Here is a 16,002-nt window from a genome sequence, read left to right as displayed (position 1 = left end):
TTTGGCGATAACTTACTGGTGACATGAAGATAGTATTTTGAAAGATAGGTATTTCTGAGATAATTGTTTTACTCCGTTTTTAGCCTAAATCTTGTTTTGGGGGCTTGGGTGGGGTTTGGGGTTTTTGGTCTGGTGTGGTGGGTTTTTTGTTTGTTTTCGAAAACTACTCATATAACGTAAAACTTAAAAGCTGATGAGTTAAATGTGAACACTCTACAAGACTTTGGAATAGATCCTTGATACATCAAATTGTGCAATGAAGTCTATGTAGACAATTTTTAGTAAGACACATTTCTTCCTCTTATTCTGTGTTTTCCTTTAGAGCAAAACTTGGAATGCCTCAGTTCCTCAGCCCTGAAGCACAAAGTCTTCTGAGGATGTTGTTTAAAAGGAACCCATCAAATAGATTAGGTTGGTTCGTTTATTTGGATCTTTGGGGAAAAAAAAAAAATATTTGGGTTGAGTTGGTTGTTTAAAGAAAGTAGTTGCTAGAGACTCTCAAGGTCTGGATGGTCAGTAAGATTTGTGTTTAGATACCATTTCTTCTTAGCGTGGATCATGACTTCCTGGGTTTGGCTAATGAATGATTACTTTCTTGGACCACTGAGACGTAGCAGTGAGCCAAAGCGTTGACAGTGTCAGAGCAAAGAATATTGACTCTGTATTTATGGGCTTCTTGTACTCTGTTTGCCTCCCTGATGAGGTGTACACTACTTAATTGAGTATTTTACATCCTTGGAATATTTCTGTATTTACAATTCCCTCAAATAACCATGTCTATGCAAAGTTTTTAGAAATGAACTAATTTTTAGTGCAGTCGTCTTCAAAGACTTTACCCAAAAGTGTTTTAAATACAGTATTTTCTTTGTTCAGGAGCTGGTTCAGATGGAGTTGAAGAAATCAAGAGACATCCTTTTTTTTCTACTGTTGACTGGAATGTAAGTACAAAATGATCTGAATGATAGTTGTTTTTATTTTTTCTATGTGTTATAGCTTTATAAGTATTTGCATCTGAATAGGGCACAATAAACACTGCACTACTGCTGGCTGTTACATTCTGGCTTCTACTATAATCTTACTTGGCATCTGGAGCTGTAGTATTTATGGTATAGAGAGTATTAATTATAAATGGTGCATTTACTTTTTAAATAATAGTTGCAGCATTCTAAAGCTTAAATTGTCTGTTAGAGCATTTGTAGTTGGAAGAGGATGCTGGTGTTCCCTGTGTGCAAGAATCCTTCTCTTCAGTAAGTGTCTGTCTAGTGCTTCCATGCAGGGTGCAAAAACTCACCGTGACTGTAATTATCTTTGACTTCTCTCTAGTTAGCCACAGCACATTCCTATTTTGTCAATCATATTCCATTCACAGTTAAAATATTGACTCTGGTGCTCTGAGATGATCAGAAGTCTGTACAAGTTCATGATTGCTTGCTTAAATTTTTAACAAGCACCTTGATGCTTTTCCTTTGCGGTTCTCTAAGCTTTTGAGATGTGTTTCCCAGTCACAAAACTAAGAAGCTCTATATCAAATAAATCCCCTCGGAAAACACTCCTTTGCTATAATGCCTACAAAAGGATAGACACAGTAAATAAGATGTTGCTGTGCTGACAGGACTACCTGCAATGCTAGCCAATGCTGTGCTCAGCTGTTTCTTTAAAGCCTGTTGTCATTATCCTTCTCTATCTCTTGTATTTACTTCTGAGAAGGTGGTTGTCTAGCTGTGTTTATGCAGCATCTACCATAGAGTCCTGATTAGCAAGTAAAGTTTTCAGGAACAGCAAAACTTCACTGTTTTATATGAGTACACTTCGTAAGAGAAGGCTGTGTTGTAATGGCTTGATTATCTACTTTTTTTTTTGTAAGGGACTGACGTTGTAATAAATACCAGCAAGGAAGTTTGAAAGACCTGAAGTTCTAACTCTTTTTCTTTTTTCTTCTAACTTTTTTTTTATTCAACAGTGCTTTGTATTTATTTCAGTATGGTTGTGTTGATGACCACTTCTGTGTTGTATCTCATTATTTCTTTGGGATGAATTCAAGTCCCTCTTCCTTGTTGTTTTTTGGGGTGGTTTGTTTTTTTTTAATTGAAATACGTTGCATGTTCTTGTGCAGGAAGATTAAATGAAAAGAACTGCAAAAAATAGGTCTGAAAAGATGAGAGAAATGTCAAGAAAATGTTCTTGGAACTTCCTGAACTTTGCATGGGGCTTCGACATCATTTGACATGAAATTTTCTCTTCCTTAACTGAAAATAGTACTTATTGCTGATTTGAGATCACTTGGACGATGCATTTTTCTAAAGCATGTTGAGTAAAGGAGGAGCCATTGTTCTGCTTTCCCTTCCTTCCCCCTGACTTAGTTCAGCAGATTAGGAAAAACCTGGAGTAGAGCTTTAAGAATTGGCAATTCCTTGCCAAGAGATTCATGCCTGTCACTCGTGAGAGGTCTTTGTCTGGGACCCAGAATAGAAAGGTAAAGACTATTCCATTATCTTCCCTTTGGGGTGGGTTTTTCAGGGTTCTGTTAAAACAGCAGTGAACCAGATCTGAGGTGATGGTAGAAGGTAAGATGCGCTATGGCTGTTCCATGTTCTGAATAAGCCAAGGATGAACTAGTGATAAGTAGCAGCCTGCTGTTGTAGTTTTAAAAGTACAGATCTGCTAGATGAGGCAGGTTTGGAAGGATAAGGAAAAATTGCTCCATATTGTTTGACTTGCTCGGTAACATTTTCCGTAGCATTTCAAATGAAAGGTACATGAAAGTAACTCAATCTTTCCGTATAAATTTGTGGTTTTCTACTCGCTATATATTATTCACTCTTTCAGAAAACTGTTCTAATACAACAATAACATTTGAGTTGTTTACCCTTTAGCTTGGCAAAATTACAGCACCCATGGAAGTTTCATTCACTCTTAATTATATGACTTTGTCTTTCTACTTCAGAAACTGTTCAGAAGAGAAATTCAACCCCCATTTAAACCAGCTTCTGGGAAGCCAGAAGATACTTTTTGTTTTGATCCAGAATTCACATGTTCTAATACAACAATAACATTTGAGTTGTTTACCCTTTAGCTTGGCAAAATTACAGCACCCATGGAAGTTTCATTCACTCTTAATTATATGACTTTGTCTTTCTACTTCAGAAACTGTTCAGAAGAGAAATTCAACCCCCATTTAAACCAGCTTCTGGGAAGCCAGAAGATACTTTTTGTTTTGATCCAGAATTCACAGCAAAAACACCAAAAGGTAATTGTGCATGGTTATAAATGGGTGAGGTTCATGGGACAAGGGGGGTCAAATTAATGTTACAAGCAGCAGCTTACTAAGAGAAAAAGCCAGTGACAAAATTGAAAGGGTGGAACAGGGTTCCAGTACTTTGAAGGAGTATGTTCTCCTCAGCGGGTTCCTATTCTTTGAAATATTGTGCTAAACTTTGATTCACCACCACCAAAAAAAAAAAAGAATATTAAGCGCTGAATTATGGTTTCTAGCTATGGTTTAAAGTCAGACATGCAGTGTTTGGGGGGAAGTATTCAATACTAAAAGTAAACTAAATGTGATTGGAGCAGTGATTATTTTTACGGTCAGTATTCCACTGAAAATTACTTGCTTTAAGTAACTTTCTTGAGCCTATTAATTATTATAATTATAAAATTAAATCTTAAAACTAGCATTATAATAATATTTTCATTGAGCTGTTCCCTCTCTACCCATGCTGACTTTGACTTTACTCTTGAGAAAACGGTGATTCAAAGGTAGAGAAGGGTGGGGAGAGAATGTACAGTGGTCTGGGTACCTGTGCTACTAGGTCAGTTGCGAAGACATCTCAAATAGTTTCAAGGAGCTTATGAAAATTTATCTTTAAAATATCCCTTAGATTATTGCACTATGAAAAATCTCCAAGTAACTGAACTTGGAAACTAAGACAGTAAGTGCAAACACTTACTGCTTAGTATGCTTCAAGTTTCACTTCAGGCTTGCTTTTGTGAATTTTTTTCTTTACTGCTGCATCCAACTTTTAAAACCACTTGTCATGTTTGTTTGGAGAATGTCTATGGTTCTAATAGGCTACACAGAATTATCAAGCTGTGCTTACTGTGAAATTTCAAACAGTGAATTCAGAGGTGCACATAATATAATCTGAGGAAAATTTGGTTCTAATTATTCAGTAGTATTACTAATTGAATATTCTTGTATTGCCTTACTTCTGCCTTGCCAGCAACACGTACCACTGAAATAGCAAAATCTGTGGGCACTCTTCTTTGTGATGCAGTCCTTGAACAAACGACTATGATCTCTATTTCTTTCTCATAAGTAGTGTTATGCTTCAGTAAACTTCTTCCTAAAAACATGTATTCATACATTAGTTCCTGCAGTGTTTTGCAGTTTTAGATAAAACCCAGGAATACTTGTTTTGTGTGTGTTATTTCAATAAGAGAAGACAGATAATTGACTAGAAGTCTTATTCAACATCTAGTGGTGTTCTTGTTTGTTTCCCTTCCCTCAAAATGTTTCTTCGAACATATCTCTCCTGAATGTTTAAAAAATAGCCTTGCTGGGATTTAGCCATGTTAAATCAAATGTGTATGCCACTAGATTCTCCAGGAGTCCCACCTAGTGCGAATGCACATCAGCTCTTCAAAGGATTTAGTTTTGTTGCAACTACTACTGTAGAAGATCATAAAATATCACCACTCACCAATATACTGCCAATAGTACAGGTAACATTTTATTTTTGGGGGAACTTTTTTGACGTGCCAAAGATTGACCAATATTTAGTGTTTACAGTCTGTTCTTTTTTGTTGAGGAGACTATTATAAAATGTGCATTATTAAAATGCTTCCATGGGATATTTTTAGATTTTAAAAAGCGAGTTGCTGTTTTTCTGGAGGCAGAATTCAAAAGAGAAGCCATGGGCAAGCAGAAGAAACTTTTGCTGTTGGAAACAGTATTATGGCAAAGAGCATCTTGTTGCTTGAGATGTCAGCTTGTATGTGTTTGGTTTTTTTAAAGCAACTTCATGGAAACAGCGCACAGTTTACTGATGTATATGAACTGAAGGAAGATATTGGTGTTGGTTCCTACTCTGTTTGCAAGCGATGTATACACATAGCTACAAATATGGAGTTTGCTGTAAAGGTACTTTGAATAAATTTCACTGTGACAGTTCTGAAATTATTGTGTAGTAGACTTGTAAATTTAAATGCATGAATTTTCTAGTTACTGTAGCTGTTTATATGCTGTGAGAAATGAAAAACTGTTTTCTTCATTTGTTTAAATTGTGTATTGGCTTCTATAGCTCTTCTTTTTGTGGGTAAAGTTATGGCCTTGAAGAACTGGCTTTGCAATTACAATCTTGAAGCCTGAAGATACTGTACGACGATGAACTCACCTGAAATAAAATAAGAGCCACAAGGGTGGAACTGGGCTGCAGGGAAGTAGTGATGCTTCAGGCAGTCCACTGCATCTCCTTGTCCATTGGAGCAGCGTAGACTGCATTAATGATAGTTTTAACCGATAGCAAGGATAGAGCAAGAAATGAATGAATGGGATGTGAAGCTGGAACATGAATTAGTCATGATTAGTAAGAAGTAATGAACTCTAGAAATTTTTTTTTATTCTGTTGAAGTGAGAATATAAATATAAAAAAATTTCTTTATTAAATAGACTTTGTTTAGCCGAGTTGTTTTCTCCTGTTGCTATATTTTGCAGATAATTGATAAAAGTAAGAGGGATCCCTCAGAAGAAATTGAGATTCTCATGCGTTATGGACAACATCCAAATATTATTACTTTAAAGGATGTATGTACCTCTCTTTCTCTGCTACCTCTTATTACACAGTAGTCAATAAATAAATATAGATGTAGGGAGTTTATTGGGATTTATTGAATTTCTTTTACATAGTAAAATGTATTAGGAGAGCAATACATACAGTAAAGTGAGTATTTCAAAATAGGACATTGTCCTGATATTTTTTCTAAATGCTGTTTAGTGAACTTGAAGTGAGAAATGATGTAAAGGTTAGAAATGTCGTATTTCCTCTCATTTCAAATGAGTAGCCAATATGTTGGTAATCTGAATCTGAAAAAGCAGTTACATGATGTTCTGTATATGCAAAGTGCCAGCAGCTAAAAATTGTCCATGGAGGGGAGGAGCAATAGGGAGTGGTAGGGCTACTCTCCTCTTACAGCAGAAGTTCCTAGACTGAAAAATTTAATTCCGAGTTGTGAATTAACAATCGATTACCTCAACGTCTCACAGAAGGGTACATAAGCTTTCTTATACTTCATGGTTTAAGGCTCCTGAATTGTAGAATTAAATTTCTCAGTCCCTGCTGTTTGTGCTTTATGTTAATATATGAATAGGTGAACAATCTAGTCTGTAACTTTCACATTTATCAGGATGTATAATTATAGATGATCTTTTTAAATACATATGTGTGTATTTATATACGTATGCACTTGTTAAACTTCTCATCAGGTGTATGATGATGGTAGATTCATATACCTTGTCACTGAACTGATGAAAGGAGGAGAGCTGCTTGATCGAATTCTCAGACAGAAGTTCTTCTCGGAACGAGAGGCTAGCGCTGTATTATACACTATAACTAAGACTGTGGACTACCTGCACTGCCAAGGGGTGAGTAATTTCTTGTATGACAGAGCTTCTTTCACACTTCTTAAAACTAACAAATGCCTTTTGTTACGTGCTTTGGTTGGCTTGTTTTTATGGCAGAAGGGAAAAAGATTTCCGAGTATTTTATGACAAAGGTGAATAATAGAAACAACTCATCCTGTTATTCTGGCAAGCCCTTTCGACTCTACTTTTACAGTTTATGGAACAGCAGATATTTGTTCTCTTATGCTTGTTGGCAAATTGTTATGTTAGTTCCAGTTGCATTACGAGCCAGTAGGCTTTTTATGACATTACTTGAACTAGACTTTTTTGTTACTTGAAAGTTATGTAATTGTGTAGAACTAGTTTAATAGGTATATTAAACTAGAGAATAGTTTTTATAAATTGGAAATTGCATACAACCAAATATACATGCGACTCCTAAATGACAAATTTTAAAATTTCTTTGTTTAAAGGTAGTGCATCGAGACCTTAAACCTAGTAATATTTTATATATGGATGATTCAAATAATGCTGATTCTATCAGGATTTGTGATTTTGGATTTGCAAAACAACTTCGAGGAGAAAATGGACTACTTCTAACTCCGTGCTACACTGCAAACTTTGTGGCACCAGAGGTATCTTAAACTGCCATGTGTTTTCTCTGTGCTGTTTTTGACACATCAAGTACTTAAACTTTTTAGCAGTGTTTAAAAAAAAAAAAGAAAAATTCTGCTAGATTTCCTTAAATATAATTGTACATACTTTCTAAACACTGGTGCATATGTTTATAATAAACCCGCTTTAAAAATAGCGGAATTCACCCTCAAAAGTAAGATGTAAGCCTGTTGAGAATCTTAAGAGGTGACGTTCTGGGAACAAGAAATATTGTCGATTTAGTTACTGTAACCTGTATATTGAAAAATAAATAATCAAGCCTCTGGAATTATCTTGGGATTGACTTACCCTTCCTTAGGCTGTGTGTAGTGGTATTGTTTTTTAATATATGAAAAGTCTTTAACACTCTTTGTTTTATAGGTTCTCATGAGACAGGGATATGATGCTGCTTGTGACATATGGAGCTTGGGTGTTCTTCTTTACACAATGTTGGCAGGGTGAGAAATATTTCTTTAGCTTTTTTGTTTACCTAAAATTCCAGCATGCTGCATGAATCCATGCTTTCATTAAAATTGTAAGATATTACCTCATTGGTTTGAATGCAGAATGACCAAGACACTGAAGTGGAACAGGAAGCCATAAGTAAATGCGTACGTAAACTAGGCTTATCTTACAGGTAGGTTCAAGGCTTCTCTCTTCTACAGTGCGTGACTGGGGGATGCCAAAGCCTCTCCCCAGTTTCCAGGAGAGAATTTAGTGCAAGCACGTGGTGGTTTTCTTCTTTATCCTTCTGCCTTTTGTCCTCCCCACCTTAGTACCCTTATAGTCCACCTTCTCGTATTTCCTGCCACAGGCTTGACTCCTGGCCCTTTTATAGAACACACTGGCTTGTAACCTCTTAAGTTTTCTAAACCTCTAAACTTTCATTAAGCACTGTGAAGTGCTTAGTGGCTGAATGATGAAAGGTTTTCTGAATTTTGCTCCAACAGAAAAATAGCAGATTTTTTTGTCTTATAGGTAAATACTATCTATTGGAAACTGTTCCTCTTGATAAATTTGTACTTCCCTGTGTAAAATCACCACCACCACTACCGTTCTGTCATCAAAACTCAGATTGCTGTATGATTTAGGTGCAGGTATGCAGATATTGGGCAGTATACTGTCTGCACGCTTGAGAAACATTGTCTGAACAAAAGGTATGGCAGGCCAAAAGTATGGGGAGGAACGGTCCAGCATGGATTCCTGTCTTTCCATTTTGTTCCTATTAAGCTCATCAACTGAAAGACTAGAACTAACTGGCTGGGATAGTTCCTAAACCTCTGATGATGCTGGTTGATCTTTCTTCTATGCAGAGCTTTCAAAGTACTAAGATAGAATGCATTAGGCTTAATTATTATTGTTTGCAAGCTAATTTGAAATCTAAGGGGTGTTATGATGTAAGTACTTAATCAGAGTAAGATTTGGGTTTTATAGTTAAAACCAACTTGGTACTAGCCTATGATCATAGGAGATGCCAGAACATCGTAATACTATTGACATTGTTAAAAGTTGTATTTAAGTGATTCAGATCGGTTTTCAGATTTGCCAATTCAGTTCTTTAGAGTTTGTCACAGTTGGATTTGTAGAAAGTAAGCCAAACTTACAGGAAACCCTGTAAACTGTTGTAAGCCTCCAAAACCAATGATCTTGTGGTTTAAACCTCTCAAACTCACTTAAATAAGAAACTATCATGAAAATTTTCTTGTAGCTTTTCCCCAAATGATAGATGTGTGTACATTGTACTCGTTCTCTGTCTTAAGTAAATGCACATACCCTAAACACGGTATTACTTCAGCTTTATTGGGCCATTCTGTTAGGGTACTGTTCCAGGCTTGGATTACTTTATGTGCTCTGGTAATCTAGCATAATTTGTGTTTATGAATCACTTCTGTTTAACTTGAAAGTCTGCACTGATTAGAACGCATTAGTAAGCTTTTAAGTTAAGACATCTCTTTAGTCTGCATTTCCCATTTATTCTACTTGATTAACCACAATTATGGGGAAAAGAAAATAATATAGTTTTGAAGATGAAATGCTAATATAAGAAGTATTTAATAGTATATAGTGTGTTTCTGTCAGCAGTGGGGTATCTACTCAGAATGATCATGAGATTTCACCAATTTCTTGCAGCCTTACCTATATAGATGTGTGTACATTGTACTCGTTCTCTGTCTTAAGTAAATGCACATACCCTAAACACGGTATTACTTCAGCTTTATTGGGCCATTCTGTTAGGGTACTGTTCCAGGCTTGGATTACTTTATGTGCTCTGGTAATCTAGCATAATTTGTGTTTATGAATCACTTCTGTTTAACTTGAAAGTCTGCACTGATTAGAACGCATTAGTAAGCTTTTAAGTTAAGACATCTCTTTAGTCTGCATTTCCCATTTATTCTACTTGATTAACCACAATTATGGGGAAAAGAAAATAATATAGTTTTGAAGATGAAATGCTAATATAAGAAGTATTTAATAGTATATAGTGTGTTTCTGTCAGCAGTGGGGTATCTACTCAGAATGATCATGAGATTTCACCAATTTCTTGCAGCTTCTTACCTATAACGAGGTGTTTTGTGGTTTTTTTTTTTCTTTCAACAGCTATACTCCATTTGCCAATGGTCCTAATGATACTCCAGAGGAGATCCTGGTACGGATAGGCAGTGGAAAATTCTCTTTAAGTGGAGGCAACTGGGACATTGTTTCAGATGCAGCAAAGGTGTAAATGTGTTTTTGTTTTGTTCTTACATTTTTGTAGAATTCAAATGAACATCTACTGAACTTCATAAAATAGATTAGTCTAACACAGTAGTTCACTATTACCTGCAAACTTTATTGCAATGAAGGTCATCTAGTCCAGCCTCCTGCTCAAAACAGGGTCAGCTGATATCTGACCAGGTAGCTCAGGGCTCTATTCAGTCTGATTTTTGGAAACCTCCAAGGGTGGAGACTGAACAACTTGCCTGGGCAGCCTTTTCCACTGCTTGACTGCTGTAATGAAGCAGCAGCTTCTTGTAATTTCAAGCCAGAACATCTCATGTTTTACTTTGTTCTCTGTCTCCATTTCTTTGGCTGTGCTGACTAAAGGAAAGCAATTACCTCCCTCAGTCTACTTGCTGTGCTTCGGCCCAGGATGCTGTCAGCCTTCTTGGATGTCAAGTCACACTGGTAGTTGAGGTTCAGTTTGCTGTCTACCACCAAAACCTCCTGGTCCTTCCTGGCAAAGCTGGTCCCCAGCCAGTCAGGCCTCACCCTGTACCTTGGTGACAATTTCTTCCTTTCCAAGTGCAGGACTTCGCATTTGTCCTTGCTGAATTCTGTATGGCTCTGGTTAGCCCATTACTCCATCCTGCCTAGGTCCCTTTGGATGGCTGCCCTGCCCTTGAACTCATTAGCTCTTTCCCCCCGCCTCCAGTTTGCCCCACTGCAGACTTGGCAAGAGTGCACTCTCTTGCTTCCCCCAGGTCACTGATAAAGACTTTAAATAAGGTAGGTCCCAGTATAGGCTTTTCTAATCATCAGTACTTTTTTATTCCTTGTTTTTATTGGACCAAAATCAGGTGTTTGTGGGATTCCTTAAATGGAACGATGACTTTTTACAATTAGCTGTTAGTTCTAGTAGCTAAGCAGTCTTGCCGTAATAGGTTAACTTTTTTGTAGTGCGATTTCTTAAACGTTGTTCAATGCGGAAGTCATCATCAGGTCTTTTGTCTTTGTTAGTACTTTCAGCAATTAAACTAGTACTTTAACAACCAAATATATCTGGATATCTTGCCAAAAATCTTGGATCAGGTTGATTATGCGGCTGTTCTTTCTATTTAAAGACTGCATCTCTCATCAGTTGCTGTATGTGTGTTCGGGGTTTGGTGTTGGCCTGGTGTGTAGGTATCTTAGTCACCACTGTTACCTTTTATAAAGCTTGGCATTAATATCAAATCTTTTCCCGATGCTTTGCAAGTGCGCTATTTGTTCATTTCAGTAGGAGTGATTCAGAATACTTGTTGGCTGATGCTGTCTTAGCACAAGTAATTCACTTCCGTATATTTAAGAATGCTTAATGTTTTGTACCTAAAACAAAGGGAACATTCTGTCAGCTTGTTCATATCTTGTTTTCTTTCAAGCTATTCCTGTCTCTGTTCTGTGCCCTTCCCACCCAGCTCTTCTTTTGACCAACATTGTAATTAGTAGCTTATTGCTAATGCTTCTAAACAGGCAAAAGGAAATGTCCATTTCTGTTGGCTTTACTCTTTATATAGCTGCTTGAAGGAAAAAGTCTTTGACGGTGTCACTATATATGAATTCAATTGTAACATGTAGTCAGCAGACCCCAAATGTGTAGTACAAATGAGGAGAGATGTTTGCAAATAATAGCTTTCTTCCATAAAATCATCTGCTAAATTTTAATAGGATTTCTAGTCTTTTAAAGATTGTATTAATAATAAACGAACCGAAATATGAAACACAAACAGCAGTAAGTTTCTTTAAAATAAAGGCTTGCTCTGTTAAACTGATTGAATAGTACAACACATTGTTTTCAGACTTCTGTGGTGTCAAGGCACAGAATGATCCAATTTATCTGCTGATTTGTGTGTGTGTGTTTGCATTGTGTTAATCCCTGCCACAGAGGGTACTTTTTTCATTGCTGCCATAACTAATGGCTTAAAGACTGTGTAAGATTATTTTAACTGAATAATACGTGTTTTTCATTTTTATCTAGGACTTGTTATCACATATGCTTCATGTAGATCCACATCAGCGATATACAGCAGAGCAAGTATTAAAACATTCGTGGATAGCCTGTAGGGACCAGTTGCCGCATTATCAACTAAACAGGCAAGATGCACCACATCTAGTAAAGGTAAAACAACCTGAAGGCTGAATGTTGCTTGAGCTGGTGGACGTGCAATAAATTGGGTCACTTTTAGAGCTACAGGCAGAACTCTTTTGTTTTTTTTTTTTAGAAAAGAAATCAGCTTTCTTTTGTTTTCCCTAGAACGTACATATTTAAGTTATGTGAGCAGACAAATTATTGGCATACTTAATTTTTTTTAACCTGTGTGTAAAGGAAGAGATTTTTCCGGGTGTTTTGCTTTCAAAGATTAAGGTAGCTTTGGCCATATAGAAACCTGATAAGACAGTTATCTGACACTGAGCCTTCCACAGGTCTCCTAGCATTCTTATTCAAGAAATCTTCTAGAATTTGTTTCTGTGACTGGCTCGTATTGTGCTTTCCTAATAAAAATTAATGTACTATGCTACAGTTTTTCCACCGGTATTTTATGTTTGTTCTGTATCTGTGTTTCTGACTTGACACAAAAACATTCTACTGTATGCAGACAGCTTTTAAGTTGACTTAGAATCATAGAATAGAATCATAGACTTCATTAGTTCTGTTGGATTCAAAAACAAGGGCCTGTGATAGCCAGTCTTAATTGTGTTGTCTTCATAAGTCAGGACCTGAATAGCCACTTAAGTGGCTGTGTTTGAGAAATTGATGTTAATGTTGCTTGGAAAATACTAATTCTGACCCACATTAAAAGGTTACTCCTACATCTAAGGTATGGAAAAGAAATACACAGGAAAGAAAGCGTCAGATACCTGTGCTTAGAAACCTGAAGGATTCAGCAATAAATGTTGTTTGGTTTTTTCAAAACAAACTTTAGAGAATGTGCATGACCTGCCATAAGTCCTGGTTTTTTTGAGAGTTAATTAAGAATTTAATATTAAATTGTTTTATTTTTCTGATAAAAATGACTTTTACAGCCTTTTCTGTATTCCGTTCTTCTCTAGGGAGCCATGGCTGCTACATATTCTGCACTGAATCACAAGACATTTCAGCCAGTGTTAGAGCCTGTTGCAGCCTCAAGTTTAGCTCAGCGACGGAGCATGAAAAAGCTAACATCAACAGACTTATAGATCCACTGGGACACCTTAGCAAACAGAAGCAAGGGGAAAATCCAATAAGTGGCTCTATTTTGCCTGACCTGTGATCAAAAGGCATCTATGGTTTCCTGCTACACTACTTGAATTCTGTAAAAGTCCTTTTTTTAAAAAGAAAAAAAAAAAAATCCACAGGTTCATACTGTGTTGTTTTACAGGCCGTATCTGTTAAATTAATTTAAACATCAGGTACACCATAATGAATTTCTCTACACTGTCCTTTGAGAGATCTGTTGCAAATATTATTTCACATTCTGTATAGTTTTGCTGGGTTCATTTACAAAAATGGTTTAGGGGACCATTGCCAATGACCAAGTTGTACATAAAGTGTCAGTGTAAGTTTTCTTCTCTTGACACCTTTGAAGGACAAATTCTTAATTTTGTAATTGGGCACTTAATTCATTCAACTTAATTCATTTAACTTGTTCGTTACTATTATGAAAAGCTGACTAATATATTGTGCCAGTGTTAAGTGTGATGGTGTTAATTTGGAAGGTCCGTGTTTGGATGGTGCCAGTAGCTGATAAGTTTATGTGAAAATACAAACAAAAGGGATGTGTAAGATTCTGCACTTTACCCATAAACTTAATTTGATCACTTGTGACCCAAAAGAAATGCTGGTTAACAAATGGCTTCTTACAGGAAAATGAACATTTCTAGTTGTTACCACGAATGGTATTGTGTCCTGCCCTGAGCTAGAGAAAATAAGTATGTGTATAAACTGTCAAAATTAAGGATCTAAATAACATTGGTACCACTTTAAGACAACATCATGCAATCCAATAATTTTTATTAGTTATATTGTCTATCCATATGTACAATGACTGTGTTACTGCTTCCTCAGCAGTCGTTTCCACTGAATATACCCAATATTAATTTTGTATGGCATATAAGACAAACTGACACTTTATTATAACAAACTTGGCACGTGGATTTTATTTTTTATTTATTTGATTTTTATAGAACGTTGCTTCTATCTGAATCTCTCGCCGCATGTACAAATATTACAGAACATAAATGCAAAATTCTATTTGCCTAACTGTGGGGGTAGCTTGGGAAAATAAATAAGCCTTGCAGTGTGCCCAGATAAGGGAATTCTGACCAAGAAACTTCAGTCGTGGACACGTTACTGACAATATCTTGTCGCCAGCACTCACTTGCCCTCTTTGTCTTGGTGTTAGGACTTCAGCTGTTTCTAAATGCTATGATGGAGAGGAAATTAATTTCAGGGCCAGAATTATCTTGGGGTTTTCTGACTCAAAACCGGTGCTAACTGCTAATAGACTGGGAGCTAATGCATTCGGAAATGATGAGCTTAAAAGTATCGTCAAAAGTTGTAGACACTGCTGTGCAATTGTACTGTCATAGTAGGATGACATGCATTTTAAATACTAAGTATATTAGTGACCAACAGTTAGACTGTTCAGTCTGAGAATCCAAGTGACCAAAATCAAATGTAGTTCGGACTGATTTGCCATCGTTGAATTTCCTGTTTCGGGTACCTTTGGCAGCCAATTACAAGACACCAGTGGTGGCAGAACTCGGCATTTTGAGACAGGAAAATGAGCTTGCAGGAGAATTCTGGCCCAACTGCCAAGAGTGGCAGTAGTAACTCAGATCTTGAAAGGCAGAGGGTGCTGGCTGGTTTTTGTTTATACCTGTGAAGTGCTTGGTGGCATTGGAAGTACTATTAGATAAGCTGCTTTCTTTTGTTGTGGTGGGGGAAGATGGAAATTATCTGGCCAAATAGTTAGGTATGAATATATGTAGATTTGAGACTTAATGAATATAGCAAACATAGGTGTGCTATTTGTATCATGCAGAACATACCCCATACTAAATTTCTTGAGTGTTTGATAGATGTTGGAAGCTTTAGGGGCCATTTGTGCCTAGTTTTGAGGTGCCTGTTTGAAATGCTTGAAAGCTTTTCAAAGAACACAACTGCTTCCTGGAAAGCTTATTGTTTAGTACAAAGTCAGCCCCTTATGCAGCTGGTTCATCCTTCTTTTCATTACTGAAGACCTTTGCCAGCAAGAATGCCGCTAAACCTCTTGTCTACAGTCTATCGGTATAATTTTTTTGTAAATTTACAAATGACTGCCAGAAGAATTTGAGTTCACTCTAAGAAAAAAACAGTGATGGAAATAAAGCCACCTTAGCCCAAGGTCAAGGTATAATGTGGGTTGAAATGTATTAGTAAAAACTGGGTTGGGGATGGAGGGTAATGCGAGGTGTGGAACACAAGTAAATGTCAAACTTGAATTGTCTTCAGCTTTCCCGTAAGGTAGCAGCTGGTCTTTAATGGCTTTATTCATGAATCATTTAACAGTGTTTATATTGGTATTTTCTTTTAGCTTGCTTAGAAGCACCACATTATAAGCACCTTAAAAGCATTTTGCACAAAAGCAGTTGTAAGCAGCTGAAGGTACTTAAGTTCTTCTCGGTGTGCAAAACAAAGGTGGTAAGGGGAGAAGTACACAAACAAGACGGATATTCTGATTCTTAGCAAAGAATTTAAAACATTTTCTGTAAAGTTATCCCTGCTGTTTTTATATCGTTACTAGCCTTTAGTGCAAGTGGTACTCCTGGGGTAAAAGCAAGGTTTCAGTGACTGCAACATTACAAAGTTGTCTTATCACAAGGAAAACATATGGACAAACACCTTTGTTATATCTGACAGGCCAGCGTACCCTGGTGTGCCAATTTTAATCCTTAATTTGGGGGGAGAAGTTCACTTGCTATGAATATTTCAGCATATCAGTCTTTGAAACATTTTGGATATACAGGGATAC

General features: G+C 36.7%; 1 protein-coding gene across 1 annotated transcript in view; it reads left to right on the top strand.

The window, feature by feature from the left end:
- The window catches only part of RPS6KA6 (ribosomal protein S6 kinase A6), a 30,023-nt gene extending 14,660 nt beyond the window's left edge, over window positions 1-15,363 (top strand). The window contains exons 10-21 of the mRNA XM_009288011.2: window positions 323-411; window positions 874-938; window positions 3,145-3,247; window positions 4,598-4,722; window positions 5,015-5,140; window positions 5,714-5,803; window positions 6,482-6,640; window positions 7,093-7,254; window positions 7,655-7,731; window positions 9,872-9,989; window positions 11,988-12,128; window positions 13,061-15,363. Of these exons, the coding sequence (XP_009286286.1) occupies window positions 323-411; window positions 874-938; window positions 3,145-3,247; window positions 4,598-4,722; window positions 5,015-5,140; window positions 5,714-5,803; window positions 6,482-6,640; window positions 7,093-7,254; window positions 7,655-7,731; window positions 9,872-9,989; window positions 11,988-12,128; window positions 13,061-13,186 (1,381 nt within the window). The 3' untranslated portion in view covers window positions 13,187-15,363. The remainder of the gene's footprint in view (window positions 1-322; window positions 412-873; window positions 939-3,144; window positions 3,248-4,597; window positions 4,723-5,014; window positions 5,141-5,713; window positions 5,804-6,481; window positions 6,641-7,092; window positions 7,255-7,654; window positions 7,732-9,871; window positions 9,990-11,987; window positions 12,129-13,060) is intronic.
- The last annotated feature ends 639 nt before the right edge of the window (window positions 15,364-16,002 follow it).

This window comes from Aptenodytes forsteri, unplaced genomic scaffold (genome assembly GCF_000699145.1).
Source record: "Aptenodytes forsteri isolate BGI_AS27 unplaced genomic scaffold, ASM69914v1 Scaffold72, whole genome shotgun sequence".
In the NCBI taxonomy this organism is placed as follows: Eukaryota; Metazoa; Chordata; class Aves; order Sphenisciformes; family Spheniscidae; genus Aptenodytes; species Aptenodytes forsteri.
Note: the sequence above shows the minus strand (reverse complement) of the source record. Positions and strands in the feature narration are given on the sequence as shown.